Genomic DNA, 25,878 nt, shown 5'->3' with positions numbered 1-25,878 from the left:
AAACAAACTAGTACAATTGGATGGAGAAGGGTTCTTTAAATTTAAGTTCTACTACATCTGTCACTGTATATACACGCTCTTTAAAAAAATATTTTACTTTCTATAAAATTTATTTTAAATAATATTTTGCATTTAATTATTTTTATAAAATATTCTTAACTATTTTTTAAATATTTAGTCAATAAACAATAAATATTATAAATTATCAAGATAAATTCATTCTAGTTATCAGAGTAAAAGAAAATCAGCATCACACATTAATTAACTAAAAAGAAAAAATTGAAGAGTTCCAATAATTTTAAAAAATACTATAAAAAATGGTGAAAATTTAATACCACTATCAAGTTAATTAATTTTTATTAAGTGTACATTAGTTTACAAAATCATATATAAATATTCATTGGTACAACAAATTAATTATTATCTTAACATTGTTTGTTCATTAATCCTATGCAGATTCCTCTTCCCTAATAGAAAAAGAATTTGAAAACCATTTTTGTTTGCTCACAAGAACACACTTCTGTGTGAAATGATGAATTACAAGCCATTTTGGACTTTGGTGCCATTCAGCTAAGATCAAAAGACCCACAACCAATAGGAGGAATTTCTTGATGACCCAAAATTTCTTGGTTTCTGTTCATAAGCAGAAACAAAAAAAGCATCGATATTATCATCATAGTCACAAGTCACAAGAGCCACTTGCATAAGCATAATAACAAAGCAAAAAAGTAAATAAAATAATAAGGTACTGAATTTTAAAAAATTAAATAATTTGCACCCAATTACCATTTTCCCATTTCTTCATTCCCCAGTTCTCCATATTAGAGTAAAAAGAGAACAAAAAACTATGTTTTTCACCATTGGCCAATTTTCTGGACACCCTTTTATTAAAAGTTCAAAACTTTTCCATCTGAGCAATTGAAGATTGATCCATGTTTGAAAAGTATTATGAACAACAGATTTGAGAAGAAAGCCACATGATCAAAAATGAAAAAGACTCTATGGACAATTTTTGCAGCATACAGTTGCTTCTGAATATGGGAAAATATGCAAAACAAAGTTAAAAATAAGTAGAATTAGAAAAGGAAAAAACCAGATGATAATTGAGTAGTGTCTTCTATTTTTTCTCCTCCTTCTTCTCTTCTTTCTTCTCTTCCTTCTTTTCCTCTTTCTTCTCTTCCTTCTTCTCTTCCTTTTTTTCTTCCTTTTTCTCCTCTTTCTTTTCTTCTTTCTTCTCTTCTTTTGCAGGTCCAACTGATAGTATATCCACTTTTCCTACTTTCTTCAGCTTCTTCACTATTTTCACTGTGTCCATTTGACCAACCACTGTCAACTTCTGCTCCTTCACATCAGCGACAATTGAATCAACCCCTATGGATCAAACCACAAAAAACCAAACAGATCAAAATGAATTCAAGGTACAAAATTTGGCTTTGGTTTTCACAAACCACCCACCATAGATATCTGCAGCTGCTTCAATAGCCTTTTGCTTGGTTTTGTCATCAGTCATAGTCAAAACCTTTAACACAACCTTCTGTTGTGGATCCAAAGAGGGGCAACATGCATAAGAAGAAAGAGAAAGCAAATGGTAAAGAATAAAGATAGTAATAACATAACTTTCTTAGTCATTTCAATGGATCATAGATATGTAAGTACATAAATGTAGCATAAGGAATCCAAGGAAAGTAAAAGGTTTATGCAGAGATGATGAAATGAAAAATGGTACCTGAGCCATTTGAAGAGGTGTGAAAGGAAGAGTGAGAGAAGAAGAAGGGGTTTGAGAAAATTGAGAAGCATGTACTATATAAGGGTAAAGGTGTGAGGTTTTGGAGTTGTTTCTTTTTATTTGTGCGTGTGACTGTGGAAGTCACATCCAACAGATGGACCCTCCAAATGCACATTTCTTGCCGCATATATGGTGCAATTCGACAGCACACAGGACAAATTTTTGAGTGTTTTAGGCATGGTGATCACATTCTGTGCCATTTGGTTTTTTCTAACTATTTTTCTTTCTTGCTTTCTTTCTCACCTTGGTATCTTTCCCTATCAACCTTGGGAAAATGAAATTTGCATCATTGCACATTAGAATGTGTAAATGCAAAGAGGATTGGAATTTGGTGAGGGAGAGAGGAACAAAAGTTGTTGAAAATCAAGTTTAATTGCTATGTTGGCCCTTTTCACTGGTCACTTGTTCTAGAGCCATTATACACTAATACAAAATTATTAAATAAAAATTAATTTATAAATTTTATTAATAATAAAAACTACTTTTCATATTAATAAATCTTTTAATTTTTAACATAAATTAATATAAAAATTAATTATTTTTTATTTAATAGTTTCATATCACTATTTTCAATTCGTTCATTTAATAATAGGTGGAAGATTTATTAAATAGTAATGTGACTCTAATTTATTTGTTTTATTTTATTCTGGTAAAAAAAATTAATAAAAAAAAATATATAAAAGGCATATGTAAAATTTTAAAAAGTGACCGAACTTGTGGGTTCTTTAAGATTCGAGATTAAAATTACATTAACAAACAAAAAACAAAAATTGTGGGTTAGGGATTAATAAAAGATAAAATTGAAACTTTAGGTATAGAATTAATGTATATATTCAATGGATTGTGTTATTAATATTATTTTAACTTGTTGGACACTAGAATTTCTTACACAGGATACATTATCTTTTATTTTGATTGTTTCTTGGTGAAGAATAATATTCCATAAAGAATAGTAAAATAAGGGTCAAATGCAATGCACAATGTGATAAAGTATTTGTAGACTTTGTCGTTTCTTTTTTCTTTTTATTGTAGCACCAATGTTTGAATGTTAGTTTAGATCTTTGGTACAAGATCTAGCTCAGAAATTGATTACATTTTAAATCAAAAACAAAATACAAGATTAGTAAGTAGGTGATGTCTGATAGACGACAAATATTGACATTGAAACACATGCATGGTGTAAGAAAACACAATTATTTTTTTACTAATGGCAATGGAGTACCGACAGAGAATTCCCCATGAAGACAAAACATCCATTGTTGTGCACAAAATTATGATGAAGAAAAGCATTGTGAGTTGGTATAAGACATAGGGATGGGTTACATACACAATATTCTTCCTAGATTGTCTGCTCCTGTGTCATATGCTTTTTACTAGGCTGTTTCTTCTTCCTTCATCTTACCTCAAACTTGTGAAAACGAAAGATGTGTTGCTATGATCACTCCACTACACTTAATCAAACATATCCAAAACAAATTAACTAGGATATGCTGGATGCTGACTTGGTAAGTGATTGATGTCTTTCACGGTTAAAAAATTAATTTAATCCTAATTTTTAAATAAAACCTTGAGATTTTTCTTCTTTTTTATTTCTATTATTTGCCGCTACCTATTCTTGTTCAAGAGGCCCCTCTCAGTTATTTACACCACTGCAAACTTTTTGGTTGTTGGTGGTGATTTATTGTAGTATCATTTCCCCCCTCCTTTCTTTGTTAAACTTTTTATTTTTCTTATCAAAGGTATCATATATGGGAGATCATCTAAAACTTACGTTGAAAAAAAAACTTCTACTCTGTAAGTTCAAACTAGTTTCTAAAGAAAGCTTGACTATTACAATTAAATAAGATGTCAAACTCTATAATATAAAATTATGTTTAGCCTCAACTCCTAAATTAACAATATTATATTTACTAGTGCAAATAACACATTTTTCAACAACATATTAGGTCGGTTAATTGAGAACCAATGTAAACAAAAATGCGGTGATATTTTTGTAAGTATTTGACACATATGCACCGGTTGGAAAGATCAACTGGTGTACTATGTTTTTTCAGACTAAAAAAAAAAATTAACAAAAAATGTAATTTGCATGACATATTACACCGGTTGGAAAAATAAAAAAAAAGTAAAAAAAATATAAGTGTGAAGCTAGACATATTATACTGGTTGGTCCTTCCAACCGGTGTAATATGAATTTCAAATTTAAAAAAAATTCCAACCCACATAAGTTATGGTTACTAGGATAATGGTGTTGTTGTGAGAGTCTATACCACTAGTGCAAAAATAAGAAGCAATGACGACATATGATGATTATTGTAGATTACCTGTCATAAAAAATGGTGCAATGACATTTTTGTAGTAAACATTAAATTTATTATATCGGTTATAACCATCATAATAAACTACTTAATCAGTGCAGATGGTTAGTCTTCTTTCACATTTTCAAAGTTGCAAAGACGGATCTTCCCCAACTCGAAACTTTTTTCTCTCTACTCTAACTACAAACCCTAATCGTGTTCAGATTTTATGACTCCAAACTTTCTTCTCCATTCTCCAATTACAAATCTCCTCTTCGAACCCTAATCGTGGACTTATTATGTTCTGGTCATTAGTCCCAGCTCCTCGCGTCTATGCCATCTCCAAGGCTCTATTCGTCCGTCGCGTCTATGTATCATTACTCCTTCCTTGTCCTTAACTCCCTCGCGCCCCCCATTTTTCGTGGCAAACTCTCGTTCAATGAGGTTGTGGCGTTCGTGCTTGATAATGCCACTAAGGAAAAGAGAAGCGACGGAGGGAAGATCTTGCCAGATTTGGAGTACTACCCTTTCGAAAGTGTTGTTGATGAGTTGGGCATTGTGATTTTTGCACGATGGTAAGAGGTGTACGTGAGAGTGAGTTTGTGTGTTTCATGGCCTCAACTCGACGCCTCTATGGTGTCGTTGATTAAGGGTTTGCTTCAACATGCGTGTTGCAGTGATTTAAGTGATGAAAAGGTTTTGAAATTTGGGAGGAGTAAGGATAAGGTTTTTCATTTTGAGTTGTTTATATGATTTGTGGTGTATTATCTTCAGCAGAACGTGATATTGAGAAGTAGTACTACATTCATGTATCTAGTTATAATGTATTGTCTCGTCTTTAAAGCTTTGATGAGTTGAAATCGAGGTATCTTTTGTGAGAATATTACAGTTTTTTGACCATGATGAGGTTATTTTTTTTTTGTTTTTACCAAAATGGGGTTCGTTTAAAAAAAATTACAAATTTAGGCAAATCGTACTAATTTGACACAACTTCATATGCACAAATCGTTCCAATTTGACACGACTCTTCCATGTCATACTAAAGTTGTGCCAACTTGACACGACTTCTGCCCTGTCATACTGAAATCGTGTCAACTTGGCACGACTTCTGTCACGTCATAATTTTTTTTTTAAATTTTATTGTTTATATATTGGGTAGTAAGTTATGTAATGTTAAAAATTAATTTGATACATAATTTTCTAAGAGTGTTAGTTTTAAGGAACAAAAAATTGGATATATAATTATTTTTAAATTATTTAATTATTTCAAAATAATTACAAATTATTTATATTATTTGACTTATTTAAAATTTATATAATTATTTTTAAATTATTTAATTATTTCGAAATAATTACAGTACTTATACCTTTTAATATTTTAATATAAATGACATTAAAAAAAATAAACAGGTTTAAAAAATGGATTATTTGAATTGTGATAAAAAAAATTATTACTTCAAAAAAAAAAATGAATAATTGTGATACACAATTATCCAATTTTTTGTTCCTTAAAACTAACACTCTTAGAAAATTATGTATCAAATTAATTTTTAACATTACATAACTTACTACCCAATATATAAACAATAAAATTTAAAAAAAAATTATGACGTGGCAAAAGTCGTGCTAAGTTGGCACGACTTCAGTATGACAGGACAAAAGTCGTGTCAAGTTAGCACGACTTCATTATGACATGGCAGAGTCGTGTCAAATTGGGACGATTTGTGCATATAAATTTGTAATTTTTTTTAAACGGACCCCATTTTGGTAAAAACAAAAAAAAATAACCCCATCATGGTCAAAAACCCGAATATTACATTATCTCATTTATGAGGAATATCATTGTGTTTGCTTCTCATTCTGACATTTTGTTTAAAAGAAAGGGATGATTTAGAATCATAATGAATTGTTTGTAAATAACTGTCCATCGTATTTTTTTGTACAATTTGAAAGAGCTTGAATTCAAAGAACCAATGCATATTCAAAGACAAGCTAGCTATACCAGTAAATTTTTCTGGACTTTAGTAAACTGTTACTGAAGTTCGATCATGATTCATATGTAGTTTTTATTATCCTTGGGATAAGTATTAAATGGTATTGTTTTAACTGTTGCATTTCTTCAATTATTTGGGATAGGGTCATGAATGCTTTGCATTTTTATTAAATATTATTGTTGGTACAACTTTCAGTTCTCTTTGCAGAATATTCTTTTCATCTGTTTAGAATAGAGAATTAATCCAAATAGTAATAGGAGGTTAACACTACATTAGGTACAAAGGAAAAACGTAATGTCAAGAGACATTTCTTCTCTGCAGCATAGCCATACACCTCAAGTTCACACATTAACCAAATATATGTTCACAATTATAATAGCAATCAAACAATAGATTTCAAAGACAAAATTATCTTAAAATGATATCGTGCAAGTCGACGGCTGTTGCAGCGACAAACAATTGAAATCATTGGAAGGAGGCGTCTTTCAAGCCGACGATGATGGCAAACAGAACAAACAACGAAAATGGTTTCGCAAGAAGAGTGAAGGGGACAATTAGGTTTTCTTTGAAGGAGTGTTAGGTTTTCCGGTGAGAGGGTTTATGGAGACCGAGTGAGAGAGTGCGAGAGTGAGAGGGCGCAAGAGTGAGGGTTTCGCGAGAAGAGTGAAAGGTAAAGGTGTGTGGGAGTGTTTGTGGTGAGAGTGAAGTGTTCGAGAGTGAAGGGTTTCACGAGAAGAGTGAAGAGTGAAGGGTTTGAGGGTTTCTGGAGAGTGAAGAGGGTATGGGGATAGTTAGAGGTTTTGTGAGCGAAGAGAGTTCCAATTCAATTTTAGTTTCCAAAGAGTCAAATTGATGAGGTTTTTGGAAAAAAAAAATTGGGAATGAGGAATGGTATGGAGGGCAGAAAAACACGGGAGAGTGTATATTTCGAAGGAGAATTGTTGTAGTTCAAAATGACACGTTATGAAGGGTAATTGTGACGGTTATTAAGATATCGTATTATACGAACACTTATGGGGTTATTAATAACCACCATATTAAAACCGTCACTACATACATGTTTTTTTTGTAGTGTGCCTTGACCAATGATGTGATTAATCATAAGAAATCTGAACACGTGTATTTTCTAAAGGGTCTTAATTATGTTTATGTTATTGTGGAAACTCAAATTGTACTTATGGATCCTTTACCCTATATGAATGAAGTTTAGTTGACAGGGAATGCTTTGATAGGGAAAAAAAACCATTGTTAATATTGTTGAAAGACAAGGCAATTGAAAGTAATTTAGCAATGGGAGTTGGCTACTAAAGGGACGTGGAATAGGTCGAAATCAGAATCAAGGAAAACAATGTAACTATTATCATAAGATGTATCATACAAAAAATGAATGCAATGTTAAGCATAATTTTCCTCCATAGTACAAGAATAAGAGTAAACATGTGATCAACATTGTTGTTGCACATGACAAAATTGATTTATTAATACTAAAACTGCCAATAGTGAAAATCAACAAATTACGAGTTAAGAAGGTAGTCAATTTACACAAGACCAAGTCCATCAAATTCTAAAAATTATTCAAGAAACGAAAATGAACTTCATACATAAAGGTGAACAGTTTCATTGGTGAGTCTTTTACCAAAGGAACTGAGAGAGAGGTGAGAAAACTAAAAAATTGTGGATTGTTGATATCAAAATTATTGAATGTTTCATGAAAGTTCACAACTTTATTTTGAATTTAAATCAAACTGTTTTGTAAAATTGAGTTTCGAAAACTATTTTTCTTCAATGTACTTCCCGTGTTGTTAACCCAAATCATTTACTTATATAGAAATTATTAGAATAGTAGAAATTTGATTTTCGGCCGTGTGATTGGGTCCTTGTCAATATTAAATTGGTCTTCCAGTAGAGACAACTAAACTAAGGCTAACTTCCATGTAATGGTTTAAATCATTTAAATTTTTATTTATTTAGAATTTTTAATAATTATGAAGTTTTTAATTTTTGTAGTGTTCAAAAAAAATATTGATGATGTAAAGAATAAAGTTTATGTAGTGACGTGGATGTTTAAATGAAATAGGGGATGCAATAAGTAAAAAATAAAGACAATTACGTTCACGTTAAATGAAATTGCAATTTATGAATTACGATATTTATATGTATGCATTAAATGAAATTACGATGTATGTATTACGATGTATGAATGAGGATGTATGAATTATTGTTTTATATTTAGCTTGAACATTATTGTATCCTATTCGTCTAGGATTTATAAAAAGAAGATTCTTATCTCAATGGAACGTGACAAAGCTGCATCCAATAACACAACACAATTCGATCATAAGTATGATCCAGAGCAGGATGATCAACATGTTCCTTAAAGTGTATCCTATATTGTAAGTTTAACTATTTGACATTTTTATTATATATTAAGTATTTTAATTATTTCATTTATTTATTTATATTGTTTATATTTTTTTACATGTTTATCACATCACTATGGGATTCATTTTGGTAGTTTTAGTTACATTTGTAAAGTACAATTTTAATTGTAATATTTTTTTTAAGTATTCATATCATTTTGAATTGATCAAAGATTTTGTTTAACTATTTGTATTACTTTTGTACATTGGATGTGTTTGTGGATGTATTGTGAATGATAGTAATTTGTCTGAATGTGATTTGGTTGATATTTATTCTGTACAGGTATCCTGACTATTTATAGGTAAATTGGCTAGAAAACAAATTAAATTGTATTTTTTAATTTCTTCCCTTTATGCGTCGGCCATGACCCACGCTAGTTTTTTTTAAATTTGCGCCCGCTTTTGCGTGGGCCTAGCCCACGCAACATCTGATATAATTTTGCATGGGCCTAGCCGACACATAAGCGAAATTTAAATTATGCGTCGGATTGGCCCACGCATAAGCCACCGCATATGCGTCTGTTTTACGTCCACCCAGATTTTGCGTGTTGCGTCCGTTTTGCGTGGGCTTGGCCCACGCAAGATGCGTCCACCTTTCTGGCCCACGCTACTTGCCTTTTGCTTCCAGGCTTTTTTCGTCGGATATGGAGCGGACGATAATCCGACGCATAAGCGTCCATTTTTTAACTTTTGCATCCGTTTTTGACCCATGCAAAATGACTGTTTTCTTGTAGTGATAGGAGCTATTAATGTTACTTATACTACATCTCATTTCATAAGGTTTTGGAAAATCAAACCTATACTTGTGAAACTGCTTAATGTACTCATGTTATAGCCAATTATGATGGAATTGTGGAACCTTTTTATTCTTACTATATATAACATTCTTTTCATACCAGAATTCAATTTATTATTTTATTTGTATAACGCACTGTTGAGTCCCATAACGACAAACTAATTTTTTCTTTTGAGAATTTCTAGATATAGGACATTGTTTCATGGATGATGATTGGTTTGGCTAGACTATATAAATGGTTTGTATTTTCTGAAGGTACCAGAGCATGAGTATTTGATCAACATGGTTGAGTCAAAAAGTGAAGAATATGAAATCTTAAATTATAATAAAGACATTTGACACTGAAGACTAGGACATCCTTTTGATAAGATTATGAGATAGACCAATGATAATTTTTCTTATGTTCATTTTGAAGAAAACAAGTCTTGCGATATTTTCCATTATGCTAAACAACATAAGATCTCTTTTTTTTATCAAAGCAATACTCGTGTTGTTCATATTTTTTTATATGATTCATGTAGACATATGGGGTCATTTTAGCATTACTTCTGTTCATGGTCACAATTTCTTTTTAACTGTTGTAGATTATCATAATTGATATACTTGGGTAACATGAAAGTTTTTTATAAAAAAATAGATATACTTGGATGTTTCTAATGATAATGAAGGCTGAAACCAGTGATGTTCTACTTATATTGATTACTCTAATTCATAATCAATTTAATAATAGGATGAAAATTATAAAATATGATAATGTAGTAAATTTGCTTGCAAAATTATGTATGATAATCTTTGTACTATTCATATAAAGCCACTTGCATAGAAACTCTTGAACAAAATTTTCTTGTGGAGATAAAACACCAACACATTTAGAATGTTACACATAATTTATTTTTTCAATCCAATATTCTTGTTGTTTTTTGTTCTTGTGATGTAATACACCCTGTTCATTTGCTAAATATAATACCCTCTATTAGTTAGGTAAGAATACTCATTATAATTTAGTCTACTGTCAATTACTTGAACTGCGTAATTTAAGAGTTTTTGGTTCCTTGTATTTTACTTTTCAATATACATAGAGACAAATTGAAGCTTGATCCTAGAGTTAGAAAATTTTGTTTATAGGTTATAAAATAATACAAAAGGATATGTTATTTTTTATATTAAAACTATAATTTTTTTTTTTTGTCTATACAGTGTTAAGTTCTTTGAGCATGTGTTTCCTTGTATAAAAAAATGTGATTACGATTAAGAAGGTGTTCTATAAAGAGATAATTTTAATTATGGTAAGATATTTTTCTCGTACTCTCTCATGGTAAGATAATTTTAATTATGGTAAGATATTTTTCTTGTACTCTCTCATGGTAAGATATTCCTTTCGTACTCTTATCTCTCACATTAATTTCATTTAATTACTCTTTATTTAGGAAGGCATATTGTTTAAATCTTTTCAAATATTTTTTAGTTTCACTACAAGAAAATCATCAAATTGCAACTAATTTTAGAGAACAAAATAATTAGTTACTATTGATTAAATTAGAAACTATTTTAGAAACTAAAAAAATTATTGGTATCTCAAGTAGTTTCTATTACTAATAAAAATTTATAAAGTAGTTTTTAAATTGGTCTCAATTAGTCTTTTAGAGACTAATTTAGAATCTAAAATATTAGTAGATAAAACCTTGGTAGTTAATTTAGATACCAATTTATAAATTTTTATTAATAATAGAAACCACTTTAGACACTAATAATTTTTAATCTCTAAAATAGTATATAATTTAATTAATGTAGTGGCTAATTATTTTTGTTTCTAAATTTAGTTGCTATTTAATAAATTTCTTATAATGTTTATAGAAAGTCCTGCTAAATACTAAAAAGAATATAATATTGTATGAATTTAATCAAAATATACTAACATTATAAATATTTTTTTATATTATCATCTATTATTATATATGATAAAATTCTTAAACGTCGAGAGTATATATTTACTTTAAAAATACATGTAAAATAACTTTAAATTGATTACAACTATAAAATTCTCATGCATTGCATTAAAAAAAATGAAAGCCATTACATTCTCAAAAAAGAGATTCTTATCTTTTCTGCAAAACTCATTCCATTCATCTTATGAAACACCCACAATTTAGCCACTGGTGATGCAAGGACAATGGAGGGTCAAGTGGTTGAATAATTATGGCAGATTCAAATTCAATGGTTGAAAGTAGAAATTACATTTAGTGGGTCAGTTGGGTTGGCCAAATATTGGCAAGCACATTATCTTCAAAATGTTTCTTTTCCAAATGAAGAATCTCAACATTCAAAGGTGCTAAGTGACTTACACAAAACTCTCTTATGGCCTGCATTAAATAGTAGAGTACATTGCCAATTTGTACACACCATAATTCAATGATCGTCCTTCAACATCTCCACTTACTTTCTCATACTCAACTCTATTTGGAGAGTATTTTCCATTATATATGTTTACAACATGGTTACAACGTAAATTCAAAACATGCAATTAGATTTAATATAATGTTTTATTAAATTTTAAGGTAAGTTTTTTCATGTGTATTTAATATTTAATAATTTGATGTTTTTGTATGTGTTTGGAAGTTCTCGGTCTTCTCGTAATTGTTCTTTGTGTTAGAGTCGTGTGAGTCTTGATTCTCGATCTCGGGTTTTGCAAAATGTATTTTGATGTTTAAGTTAGTATCAGAAGAACATGGTGGTTTGAGATAATAAATGTGGTTGAATGCATACATTTTATCTTGGTTGTAGTGTATATTTATAGTGTTATATTGGACTTCCAATACTAAGCCTGAATTTGTTGAGACATCAAAATGTATTTTGATGTTTAAGTTAGTATCAGAACATGGTGGTTTGAGATAATAAATGTGGTTGAATGCGTACATTTTATCTTGGTTGTAGTGTATATTTATAGTGTTATAGTGGACATCCAATACTAAGCCTGAATTTATGTGAGTCATTGGACGAACTCAATGTTGGAGTTAACGTTTTTGCACCATAATTATGTTAATAAAGTCATACAAAGAAATGTTCTTTGATTCCCTAAAAACTAGGTTTGACCATGTTATTGGTGAAATATTCGATCATAAATACCAACAAAACATTTCAAATATAATTGTTGTGCTCAATATTTTTAGTCTTTTATACATTTATACCACTTAGAAGTATAATAAATTTATTGATTTTATATCTCATGTGATTTTTAATTAACTGATTATATACAACTTTTTATGCATGAAAATTTACATTTATGCATTTGACACCTTCTTACTCTTTTATACAGCAATCAAAATCACATATCTAAAGATTGGATATGAATCTCGCTTCTTTGCCCTTTTTACTTAAAATGTCAAATATTTCAACTAAATTAATCTTTTAAATATCTCATGGAAAATCTTGATACATTAAATTAGGAGCGTTTTAATATAAATCGAATATTTTAAACCTTATAGTATTGTGAAGAAGAATTTCGTTTCCTAACATGTGCCACTAAGAAACTCAAACTCAATTTTCTTGAATATCATTAAGTTTGATTCAAACCTAAGTCATAATTATATTTAACTGTTTTTTTAATATTTAATGTTTTTTGTTTACATAAATAATTTATTTATATTTTATATAATTTTCATTGTGTAAAGGATGATGTTCAAACTTGAGTGCACAATGATACCAATTTTTCTAGTGGTTCTACTTTTTAATAAAAAAATAAGAATGTTAAAGTATTAATATATTAGAGTATATTAATAAATAAAGTGGGAATCACAGCAAACTCATTAATACAATGGAAATTGTGGAAGATCATATTTATTTCTACAAATTTTTTTAATCAGCAAAATTTATTCCTACAAATAAGTATGGTAATAGGACTTAGCTTTTCTTTTATAGGTCCGTTTTGTATTTGGTCTGTCCCGCATAGAATATGAAGGTTGATTTTACTAGCTCGTCGCGTATAAGAGTTGGTCTACAAGTCTGCAGGCTAGTCCGCATAAGAAATATTTTTTCCAAAAATTAATAAAAAATAGTTTTTGAATATTTTTTTTTGAATAAAAGTAATTCTTTTTTATTTAGATACATTAGGTAAATGATTTCACAATATTATTCTCATGACACAAGCATAATAAGATGTGAATAAAAATTTTGCAATGTGAAATATGAGGCTGCATGAAGAAAATATAGAGGTGGAGAAAATAATTTCCAGATTCTTATGTTATGCGAGGCATGCAGGTAGTCTGCTCCATACTTAATACGTGCAGACTGCAAGTTATATGGGACGAGCCTAAACGGACTAGCAGTTTGGAATAGGTAGTCCGTCCCGTTTTTCCATCCCTACACAAACTTGATAAGTAAATACAAAGAGGAATATTTTCAAAAGAAATTCTGATTTTTTTATTCCAAAACTAAATAGATCATTAATAGATCTATTACTATTCTCAACCAAGTTAATAATGCTCCTACTAAGAACCACGACTTGAGAAAAAAAAATCACAAGGCTTTCCATCGATTGAAGTAAATTCCAAAATTTATATCATTAAAAACAAATATAATAAACTTTAGTTAGTAACTAATCTTGGTAAATATTTAAATACTAATTTATAAATTTTATTAATAATAGAAACTAATTTAGATATCAATAATTGTTTTAATCTTTAATTAAAAAGTAACTAATTATATTTTATCTTTAAAATTAGTTTTTATTTAGTGAATTATTTACTACATAAATCATAAGTTCTTTTTTATTATAATTATTATTCCATCATTTAAAGAAATTATTTTTAAGTATATTAATAAAAATAAACAATAAACCAATATCTATTTCTACTCATGATTTTTTACATGAACCAATTTATTTTTCTGTCAGCCTTTGAATTTTAAAAACATATGCTATGCTTCCAAACATAATAAGTATCAAGAAGAAAAAGGAATATATATTTAATATATATATATATATATATAAAATACATGAAATTTATTGTTTGACTACATTTGAACCCAGCAAGGAATGATTTAGTTACTTATGTAAAATAACCAAGACTATAGTTAAGGAAAATTGAGAAGAGAAAGACGCTTAATGGTTCATCCCCCACCTCCAAAAATTGTTTCATCCTCAAGCTTTTTACTCTTTGGAGGTGTTTTTGGTTGATTTCCCTTTAATTTAAAAAGGACACTATTATTTTTATTTTTTTTATCAGCAAGACACTATTGATATTATTCTAGTCTTTTTAGAACACTGAGAGGTAAACAATAAACACTCACCTAATTAATATTTCAAAAATGTTAAAGTGTGTATATGTGCAAGAAGGTGTTTTCACTACATTTTCTTTTTCATTTACAAATTTCGAACTTGATTAAGAAAATTAAGTATTTCTTATACGGATTGTTTATTGTATTTAGAAGACATTTTGGAGAGGTATGTTCTGTTTCTATTTTTTTTTATACAAACTCTCCACTTATCAAATGAAGTAATTCATTTTTCAAAGTTTTTTTATTCAAATTTAATTAATGAACATGTTTTTACTCTCTCCCTTGGCATACTTCTTCACATTAACTTTTTGTATGGCCACTCTGTTATATGTAAATTATACACAACATCACAAAAAAGAAATTGACCAAGAAACTCATTGGATATTAAAAGGAGGCACAAGACAATACACTCAAGAAAATTGGCAAAAAAAATCAACCAATAGTAAACAAACTCTAATTTCCTAGGAGAAAATGTCTCATTCAGTTTCTTCTTCTTCAACTTCTTTTTCTCTTCAAAGAGAAACTAAACCTGAAGTGAGGAAAAAGGTATGCATAAAACTGGTCTAAGTCAATTACATTATAGTGCAAGCATGAGGGTTATCATCACTGAAGAGAGAAGCAAAGGCTTCATCAGATGCCACAGCAACTGAATACACTGCAGGGGTGTGGAAGAAAGTGTGAACTCCATTGGTTGCTTCACTTTTGTGTGCATCATAGTAATGGTTAACAATGTAACTAGGGTACTTGTAAAATGAGGAAAAATGAGCATGCCCTGGAAATGGCCATGGTTCTGCCACTTTCCCTGTACGTTTGATTGCCTTCAGAACCTTCTTTTCCTCCAAGCCATAACCCCTCACTGTTATTTTTTGTGATTCCATTTCAACTTCTACCTCATCTACTCCTGCAAATCACACATTCAAACTTCAAATATCATAACATAATACATTCTGATATGCTACTAACTAAATCTTGATTTGAGTTCTTACACTTACATAACTCATCTTTGAAAACAATAAAAAGTAGTAAGTATAACTATGTTCCAAGTTAAAAAAGCTAAATTTCTAAGCATGGTGGTTAAAGAAACATGACTAACTCAATTATACATATGGTGAATGATGACCCAACTCAGATTAAGTAAAAGTCACTTTGTATACTTTGTAGTACTTTTTGCTTGCTTTTGGGTATGCTTATTTCCATGCTGAATGAGAGCTCATCATGTCATGTTTCTCTTGAGTTCACTTTTTCATGAAGAAAGAAATGTGATACACTTTTTTTTGCTACCAAAAAAACCAGAAAGTTGTACACTTTAAGACATCTTTTATCCATGTAATAGAATACACATTATAAAAAGTAATGAAACAAGAACTAAAGATGTATAGTTGTATATAACTAACATTAATCAAGTTTTTAATTTTTTGAAAGCCTATAGAGCTGTTTTTGTTTTCACCTGTAATGACAATTAATGTTGTTTGGTTAAGGTGTGACAGAGGAGCCACCTAATTTGTTAGATTGGAAAACATGTCTGAAGAAATATGGAGCCCAACTGGCAACAGGAAGGTCTGCATGGACCCCAGAATGGTATGGTGTACCAAATTCTTGACTTGTGGTTCTACACTTGCAAAGCAAGTGAGGAATGCATGTGGGGACTTTGGAAATTAAAGCCCAAATAAAATGCAAAGATAAGCAACACATTACACAACTGTTACCCTTCAATGGCCCATGTCTACCAGCTCAATCCAGAGCCTCCAGAAAATGAAAGGGGGCCCCAAAAAGAAAAAACAGAAGAAAAAAAACACAGAATTTCTTATGCAAAAATGTACCTTTGAGTTTGAAGAGAGCTTTCTTTAGTTTTGAAGCACATCCTTCACAGTCAAGATTTGGAACTCTCACCTCTATCATATTCTGCAAAGAAAAATGCTTGTTAGTACTTTCTAAAAGAAAAATATTTGTCAAGATAATATTTAAAGCTATGCACAAATATCAGATGAAAAAGTGCTGTCATGAAATTCCAATGCAATAATGAAGAAAAAAACAAATGTTATTTTGAGAGTAAAAGTATTTCTGAACTGTATACAATCCAATCATTCATTAGATATACATGTTCAAAGTCGTTATAGCATGAATGATTCTGCAGTGTCACATTGTACCAATCTCAGTCTTAGCTTCTATTCAGAGGCAGAAACAAGTGGTATGAACTAAACCATTCTGTGGTTGTTGTGTGTACTCTAAGAGATATAATATGAGAAAGAAGGGACTTACAGACATTGCTTGTGTAGCTTAAACTGAAACAAGTGAGCCTTCTTGTATGGAAATGAAAGGCTCTATGCAAGAAAAGGAGGAGAGTAGTGTGTTGTGTTGTGGTTTTTGAGGCACCCTTGGCCTTAGGATTTAACTTGGAAGAAAGTGATGATGGTGGTGTTAATTGGCTAAGAAAAACTATGTGAAGGGTCTGTTTTAAAGAGTTATGGTGAAAAAGGATGATTGGGTTTTGAAACCCGAAAAGGGTGCAGAGTATAGTATATTCACGCGTGGGGTGAGGGAAAACAAAAGCGTGGATTCCTCTCTCTTAGGCTCCCCAATTTTGAGGCACACAGTCTCAGCCTGTCTCCATTGACTTGCCACCACCTATGGACCACTCTTGGCAACAAAATTTGAACATCTGAGAGTGGAATGATGGAAATGGTAGACACCACTCATGGATTCCTCACCTTTTCTCTTTTCTTTGTTGGACATGTACACACCATCATGCCACCTACCTGCATATGTTGCAGTGCTGTAGGACCTTCCTTCTAAACTAACCAACCTGCATGCTGGCTAACATCTAATTAACATCCACATACACTATAATAATGTCCCTTCTTTGCAAATAATCATACTTTTTATTTCTCTTTACACTTTTTATGTATAGATAAAAGAGTTATCAAATGTAAAATTGAGCAAATAAACATTCATTACAGTGCTTAAATGTTTAAATGTTTTGCTACATTTGATTCTCTCTCCAAGTAAAATGTTATTAATATTTACAAATAAAGATTCTTTAGAGGCTAAAATATCATGTCATTTTGAAGGGATTGTTAAATTTTGATGTGTTACTCATTATTAAACTTCTTTCCTCATACTTATATAACTTTTTCAAAAAAAATTATCAAATAGAAACTAATTTTAGATAAAAAAATAATTAGTTGTTATAGTTACTAAATTAGAGACCATTTTTACAGACTAACATTTTGTTTGGTTTCTAAATTAGTTTCTATTATTGTTAAATAGTTTCTAAATTGGTATCTAATTAGCTATCAAGATTTTTGTTACTAAATTTAAAATCTAAATAATTGGTAGTTAAAACATTACTAGTTAATTATATACCAATTTAAAAACTATTTAACAATAATAAAAATTAATTTAGAAAAAAAAATTTAGTCTCTAAAATAATATTTAATTTTGTTATTATAGTAACTAATTATTTTTTTTTATCTAAAATTGATTTTTATTTAATGAATTTTTTGTAGTGTTTTTTTTTCTTAAGAAAGAGATAAATTTACATCAACTTTTTTAAAAAAAATTTAATTGTTAGATTAAAGTTTCTAACTATTATATATATGTAAAATAGATTTGCAAAATTTTTAATCGACTCGATCCTTTTTTAAATGATATAAAAATATGATAAAATTAACTCCACTTATAGAAGATTAAAACGACTAATTAACAAAATTCACTTATAAAGTATTATAAAAATTTAAACGGCAAACAATTCATTTCACTATAGTTAGTTAACTAGTTACTAACTAAATAAAATTTTAGTGGTGTAAAAAGAGTAGTTTTCAAAGTTGAAAACCTTTGATGTTGATGTACACACAAAAAGAGTAATAAAAACTTTTGAAATGAGCAAAGATTCGTTTGATTGGTTTTTTTTATTCATTTTTTAGTGATATGGATTATAACTCAATATTATTTTGAATAATGAAAGTATAATATTTTCATAAAGAATTATAATGTAACTCGTGCATGTATGGAAACATCTTTTTCTTTATATATTTTTTTTCTGTTTAACATCTTTCATCATTCATGTATATGTTTTAAGGGATGTAAAAGATGATATGTATGATCAACTTTTCTTTTTTGAATCTTAAAGTACCTAAAAGATATTGGAGTTGCAGGTTGGTGCATGTAACATCAAAAACTATATTATTTCACATAACGGTTTGAAATGCTTACAACTTTATTTTAAAATGTTTAAATTATTTTATTACTAAAGTCAAATAAAACTTCTAAGATAATTTTGAAATATCATTTTCTAACTTCAATTTTTTTTAAAAATATCCTAAAATAATTAATATTTGCTATTTGTTTGACCATAAACATCGCAATCGTAGCAGAAAAGGCGTATAACGATCTTCTGCAGTAAAGCTGATGTCATAATATTCCTCTCAAGAGCTTCTTTGCACAAAAGCTATCAAAAACTTACAATATATATATATATATATATATATATATAAACTCAAACTTAATTTAAATTCTTAATTGATATAAATTTTAGAAAAAATCTTTTTTTTTCAAAATATTTTTTTTAAAAGATAAAGATATAAACATTTCATCGTATACAAGTGAATGCTAATCTTATTTTATAAGTCAGTTTTATAAAATTAAGTCATCTATTATCGGGTTTTACAAATATATAATCTTACATACAAATTGACAACATCTACTTAAAAAAAGTGAGAAGATGCGTTAATATAAAAATATTTCATAATTACTTTATAAGCTTATAAGCAAACTTAGGCTTAAATTTTTAATATATTTTAATAAAAGAATGTAAATGCATTACAAAGTATCTAACTTGACTATCACTAACTATGTTAAACCTTATTGATAAAGGAAGAATGCTTTGTAGTTATCCTTTTGTGTTCACAGAAAAATTTCTCTGTAAAACCATGCACTTGCATGTGAGGAAAGGAGGCAAGTACAGATAAATATGAGAGATGTTGAAACCAATTTATGAACATAAAGAAGTCTTGAAACCAGAGAACAGTGTGTGTATTGAATGAAGGACTTGACATATTTTAAAGCAAACACACTTTACAGCATAAAGTTGTGAAGTATCTTGCACAAGCTCAGCTAGTTACTCTCATACCAAGAATAGTACCTGAGCCAACTTCCCAAAATCTACTTTCCCACTGAACATTGAAGCAACAACTCAAAAGTGTTTTCTTAGCTCTTAACAAAAGCATAATGGCTTAGCATGATCTATACATCTCATTCTTCATATATTATACATACCTTTTCTTTTATCCACATCTCAAACATGTTTTGATGCAACACTTATAAGGTTTTAATTAGTTATGACCCCTATCCAAGCTTTTTTAGAGGTGTGAAATTGCTCAAATGTGTATACAATGCTTACAAAACACATAGTTTAGAGATTTTTTTTAAATTTTTAAATGGAAACCATATCTTTCTCTTGATCTCTTAAAGTAATTATATTAGATTCTTTAAAAACCAATATTTACTATTTAGTTTTTAAGTTTAAATTTAACACATCATTGGTGTAAAATTGAGATAAAAAATAATGTAAAAAACATTCTCACATCTTCTCAATTAAATTCTTTGTTTTTTAAATGTGATTATTTAATTTTTGTTTCTGAAATTTCAATTATATCTGTTGGATCCTCATATTTAAATGTAGATATTAAAAAGAAAAAAAATCGTTTTAATGGTTTGTTGATAAATAGTTATTTTATGATATTTGTGACTAAAAAAGATGTTTTTCTTTTCAACTTGGTAAATGGGAGAAAATATAGAGAATAAAAATTACATAATCTCACTAAAAATACAATTAATATACATTAAAATTTGTCTTTCATGTAATTCCATAAAGATTAATAATGTTATACTTTTTTAACAACTTTTTCTTAGTTTAATCTTTTCAAGAAAAAACTATTGAATAATGTTCTAATATTTTTGCACAATCTTCTAGACTATTTCTTTTCTGGTTTTCAACACATATATGATTCATTCAAAGAATTCTCCTTCAAAACTAAATCAAACATGAAATGTTCACTTCTCTAAACTAGAATTTGAAACTCAGTTTACAATATTATTGAAAACTAGTATCTTTCCCTAGACACAATCTTCATGACAATATGTAGAGTATATCCTCAAATAAAAGAGTTTATTTTGCTCAGCTTATTAAAATATTTTTTTTGGTGAAACAATTAAAAGAAGATGTAGTAGAGTGATGGACCTCGTTTCATTGGAGGGATCACTCAAGCTTAAACTCATGTTGGGTTTTGGCCCAAAAAAGTAGGCTGATTCTCCTCCACGGAATCAATTTGAATTGGCACCGAATCATGTTTTGCAAAAATACCAAAATACCCTAAGTTTGTAAAAATATCAAAATGTTCTTAATGAAATTGAAATTAGGTTAAGAGAGAGATTTGCACCCAATCACAACACCCACTCGTTTTCGCGCAGCTGCCGCCACCGCCACTTAGTTTCTGGATATAGAAATCCATAAGTCAAAAAATATACTTCCGCATGCCCACATCTGGAACACAATTAACTATTCCAGATATGTACATCCAGAATTCAAAACCCAATTCCGGATATGTACATCCAGAATACAAAACCCAATTCTGGATAATGATATCTGTAACGCATTTCTCTACTACGAACATAGGCGTCCGGGAGCTTCAACTGCACATGTTAATTACTTACGTATGTTTATATCCGGAGTGTTTAACAATGACTTTCGGACGCTTGCATCCGTAAGGTTAAAATCAGGCTTCCAAATATTGGTATCCGTGACCACCTCAGCTCGAACAAAATGCAAAAAATTAGCTTAAATGTCTTCTTACCTCACAACAATGTTAACCGGCGGACCTTACAATGCAAACGGCCCGTCCATCACCACACTAAAACCACCTCCTCTGCATCTCAAACCACCACCAAAGAGGAAAAGCAAGTTTCTCTGCACCCTACACCGTTTTTCAAAATAAAGAAGACAAGGACATAATGGAATTTTAAAAAATTCGTCGGGTGCAGAAAGCAATGGGTGCAGGAAGTCACAGCCCAAAAAGTATAATCAAAAGCCCAATAAGAGCTACCTCATCAACATTTCTTGGACCACAAAGGGTTATTTCAAATTACCAATCACTCTTTTATTAAAAAAAAACAGTATTTCATTGGATAAGGATTTTCCTTCAGTTCTTGGTGGAACAACCTTGGAAGGTGTAACAATGGCTTCCTCAGTTACTTCCTCTTTTCGTATCAGGTAAAGATTCTTACTCTCTCTTTCTCTTCTTTGCTTCACTTATGCTACCTCCCTTTCTCAATTCCCTCTGTTTTGGAGCACTTTTAGTTTTACATTGCAATGCTCAATTTCGGTTATATGGTTATCAAGTATTACATTTCACTGAAGAAAAAAAATCACCCTTTACGGGATTTTGCTCCTTTATCGTAGAAGCATACAAAGTTTTAAACTTTGAGAAACACCACTGTTCTGAACTCTCACTGTTTCACCATGTGAATGTAGTTTTCTTCCACTTGAATGGCTGAGTGCCTCAAGTCTCAATTGGGTCTAAAGAATTATGTGATGGCTCAAGTAATTGTGGGTCTTTAGTAGAATCTGGTTCGAAGATGATTTACTCGTGGACAATGATAATAATGTTGTGAATCTGAACTTGGAATTCAATGAAGTGGGTGTTGCTTTGAGGACATTTGATGAAATGTCTGTTAGTGGTATTGTAAGTATGTGACGAATAATGATTATGAGTGTGCTATATTACATTGCTAGCGACATGTGCAGACTTGGAGAAGTTTAATGAGTATGCTTACAGGGAGTTCTTGATGAAATCATTAGTTGGGAATGTAATTGTATTCATGATTTTACTGTTAACAGAAATAATTTTGAGAGATTATTGTTTGTGCCCACTTCATTGATTGCTTTTGTACGAACATGTTGATGTGAAGCATGCGTCCTGTTCAAGTTGGATGTTGCACTTTACTGTGCATTTTGCCGTTCACTACAAGGCTATGAAGTGGAAATTAACTTCTAATTTTAGGGAAATGTCGAATTAAATTGGCCTTGTGTCTATTTACAGCACTCTTGTTTTTCTCTATTTTTCTTGTAATTTGTTCATGTGATTGATATAATTCTTGGGTGATGAAAAGGTTCTTTAGAACAGTAAATGTTATATAGTATTGAGAAATCTCACTAGTTGTTTGCTGTCTTATTTCAGCAATTTGAAGACTGTTTTTGTGGGTGAGACAAATAAGCTCAGAGTTTCTAGTGTTCCTGGTGCTCAAGCTGGTTTCGTTAGAAAGACTGTAGAATGTAAGGAATCACGAATCGGGAAGCAACGAATTACTGTGCCAACCAATGTTACAGTCAAATTGGAAGGACAGGGTATACAAGTGAAAGGTCCTTTGGGAGAACTTGCATTAACTTATCCTCGAGAAGTGTTGGTTGAGAAGGAAGAGGCAGGGACTTTAAGGGTTAGAAAGGCAGTTGAAACCAGAAGAGCCAATCAAATGCATGGGCTTTTTAGGTACTTCATTTTACTGACCTCTTTTCTAAATTAGGATTTGGGAGTATTAAATTGCCATTTTGTCTTAATATATGCTAATTACTTTGCACCTTTGTCTCATTATTTCAAAACTATTTTCTAAACACACTGAGATGAAAATGGGGAAAAAAAGCTTTGATTTGATTATAGAATATAGGATATGTTGCTGCCACCATTGCATAATGCACCAATGTTTGTGGCATAATCATAGTAGTAAATTTATAACCTACTGTTCATTTGTTCGTGTTTCTTTGTAATAGCCATGGCAATAAATTATTTGAGCTAAATGTTGGTAGTTAGTATTGTGTTAATTGCTTGAAAGATAAGACTGGAAAGTAGTGATACAGAATGGGGCTTACTTGTCAATTAGGCAATGCTTTTTTTAATCATGATAATTTAGTGGTTCATTCATGGTGATTATATTATTTGGGGATTTTGTGGTCTTGAATATATCTTTGATAACTTATTTGTTTTTTCATGAAACCATTATTTGATTCTAATTAGAATGTTGTAGTGCAAGGGCAAGCATTGATGCACGATAAAGATGTTGGCTGGCCTTGTGACCTGAATCCCATAGATTCAAATTCTGGAATGAACTCTGAACTTGATACAACTTAAAAGGAATATTCTGATTACAATATTCAATGTTAATGAACTCAGAGAATATTCTGGTTATTGGAACCCTGATAGTTCTTATTCTTGCACCTTTACTACTCCCTTCTACAACAAGCAGTAACTAATAATGTTCGGGATAAGGTTCCATTAAGTTCACATTGAAAACTTCCATTTTGATGGTTCCCATGCTCTTCCCACAACTCCCCTCCCCTTTCTCGCCACGTTTGTAATTCAATGAAAAGCTTGGGTTATTTGCAGCTTTTCATAGCTGGCTTGAGAAACACTGATCTCACTCTTACAATTAGCCCTTGATTGGTTATTTCTTAGTATTGAACTTGAGATATAGTAGTGTCCCAAAGGATTTTAGTTAGACTCGTACCTGGATTTGTGAATAGTCTTCAAAACATTCAAATCTGTGCAATACATTTTGCAGATACGTACCTTTTGTTTGTTGTCTTGGCTTGGCATAATGCTATTAATGATGTTAGTTCCTCTGTATTGATCATTCCATTGTAAGTATGAAAGTTTTTCTTGTATGAGTAGAATCACCGTTTTAGCTTGGGTAGCTTAAATTTGAATCCTAGTTATATTTCATTTGTTCATATATATTCATACTTGACTCATAAATGTTATAGGACGCTTACAAACAACCTGGTTGTTGGAGTATCTGAAGGTTTTGAAAAGAAGCTTCAACTTGTTGGTGTCGGTTATCGTGCTATGGTAGAAGGAAACGCAGTGGTGCTGAATCTTGGATTTTCTCACCCTGTTAAGATGGAAATCCCTGGTGGCCTCAAAGTGAAGGTGGAAGAAAACACAAGAATCACAGTTAGTGGGTTTGATAAATCTGAGGTTGGCCAGTTTGCTGCTTCTATTAGGAAATGGAGACCCCCAGAACCATACAAAGGAAAGGGTGTCAAATATGCTGATGAAATTGTAAGGAGAAAGGAAGGAAAAGCAGGGAAGAAGAAGTAATGGGGAGTTTTCAATTTTCCTTTTTCATTTCTCTCCTGTTATTTTCCTTTTTCATTTCTCTCCTGTTATTTTCCTTCATTTGTTAGTAATGAAAATGTTATACATACCAAGAGAAATTCATATTCTGAGATAAGCTTGAGTCCTTTATGCTTAGCTATCATGAACTGTGATAATAGCTGTTGATGGATAATCTATCATGATAATCAGATTTTTCTTTTATCTTGAGATAAATCTCAACAATAGCACTCAGCATTGTGTTTTTTTTATTTGATCTTTGTTTATGTTTTCATTTTCAAATAATTTTATTTCTATATTGTCTTTAACCTTTTTGTTCATCAAATTTCAAATGAATTTAAGAAGATAAAAGATAATAAATTATTCAGTGAAAATAGTACATTTAGATCAAATTAATCATTTTATCAGTTTATCACACTAAGCCCTTTAATTTAGTGACATGTGACAAACTGGGTGAGATATAAAATTACGTCAGCCATTAATATTGATAATGCAAAATCAGCTTTAAAAAATACCATTATGAGATAACAATTTTAAAGAACTAGTGAATCTTTTTAATACGAGAGACCAAACAAAAAAAAAACATAGATGAGAGTTAAAGTATATTTTATTCGAAATTAATATTCTTATTAACGATATGAATATTATTTAAAGATGGATAGTTTAATAAATATGTATTTCAATAAATATATTTACTCATGAAATATATTAAAAAACATATTTAAGGTGACTAAATATCAATAACATTTACAGCATGAACTGATATGAAATATTAGTTTTGAAGCCGTGAATAGTTTTAAATTCACCCCAAAAAAATAATCATCCGTTATATATTTCTATGATTATTATTACCATTATTATGAACTATATTATAAAAATTTAATATAATAGAAGAGATTTATCCAAGAAACAACTTACAAAATATATTTATTATAAATATAAATACATTTAACCAAAATATCTTATAGATGTAAAATCTAGCAAAAGCCAATAGAAAAACTCTATATTTCCTTAGTATTGCCACCAAAACTTCTATTATCTACTCATGTATTAAGTAGAATCATATATATCAGAGAACAAAAAAGATGAACTAATTAAAAATTAAATCAACGTATAGTAAGTGACTTTACTATATTAATTCTTTATATAAT

At 30.0% G+C, this 25,878-nt stretch overlaps 3 protein-coding genes across 4 annotated transcripts; 1 reads left to right on the top strand and 2 right to left on the bottom strand.

Moving 5' to 3' along the window:
- Positions 1-318: 318 nt before the first annotated feature.
- On the bottom strand, positions 319-1,896 carry LOC137837638 (heavy metal-associated isoprenylated plant protein 39). Of its 2 annotated transcripts, XM_068646707.2 has the most exons (4): positions 1,727-1,890; positions 1,456-1,534; positions 1,094-1,371; positions 319-633 (listed from the first exon to the last, which is right to left on the bottom strand). In XM_068646707.2, the coding sequence occupies exons 1-3, from the start codon at positions 1,733-1,735 to the stop codon at positions 1,118-1,120; spliced, it is 342 nt and encodes a 113-aa protein (XP_068502808.1). In that variant the 5' UTR covers positions 1,736-1,890; the 3' UTR covers positions 319-633; positions 1,094-1,117. The 2 variants fall into 2 exon arrangements, with proteins under 2 accessions (XP_068502808.1, XP_090158013.1); XM_090301887.1 differs by lacking the exon at positions 319-633 and having other exon boundaries at positions 851-1,371; positions 1,727-1,896.
- A 13,029-nt stretch (positions 1,897-14,925) lies between these two features.
- Positions 14,926-17,257, bottom strand: LOC137837637 (Heavy metal transport/detoxification superfamily protein). Its single transcript, XM_068646704.2, has 3 exons — positions 16,824-17,257; positions 16,385-16,466; positions 14,926-15,465 (listed from the first exon to the last, which is right to left on the bottom strand). The coding sequence occupies exons 1-3, from the start codon at positions 16,827-16,829 to the stop codon at positions 15,137-15,139; spliced, it is 417 nt and encodes a 138-aa protein (XP_068502805.1). The 5' UTR covers positions 16,830-17,257; the 3' UTR covers positions 14,926-15,136.
- A 4,444-nt stretch (positions 17,258-21,701) lies between these two features.
- EMB2394 (Ribosomal protein L6 family) lies at positions 21,702-24,943 on the top strand. Its single transcript, XM_068646703.2, has 3 exons — positions 21,702-21,831; positions 22,799-23,107; positions 24,376-24,943. The coding sequence occupies exons 1-3, from the start codon at positions 21,797-21,799 to the stop codon at positions 24,710-24,712; spliced, it is 681 nt and encodes a 226-aa protein (XP_068502804.1). The 5' UTR covers positions 21,702-21,796; the 3' UTR covers positions 24,713-24,943.
- The last annotated feature ends 935 nt before the right edge of the window (positions 24,944-25,878 follow it).

Source organism: Phaseolus vulgaris, chromosome 4 (genome assembly GCF_051622355.1).
Source record: "Phaseolus vulgaris cultivar YP4 chromosome 4, ASM5162235v1, whole genome shotgun sequence".
Lineage (NCBI taxonomy): Eukaryota > Viridiplantae > Streptophyta > Magnoliopsida > Fabales > Fabaceae > Phaseolus > Phaseolus vulgaris.
This window is presented reverse-complemented; position numbering and strand designations above follow the sequence as displayed.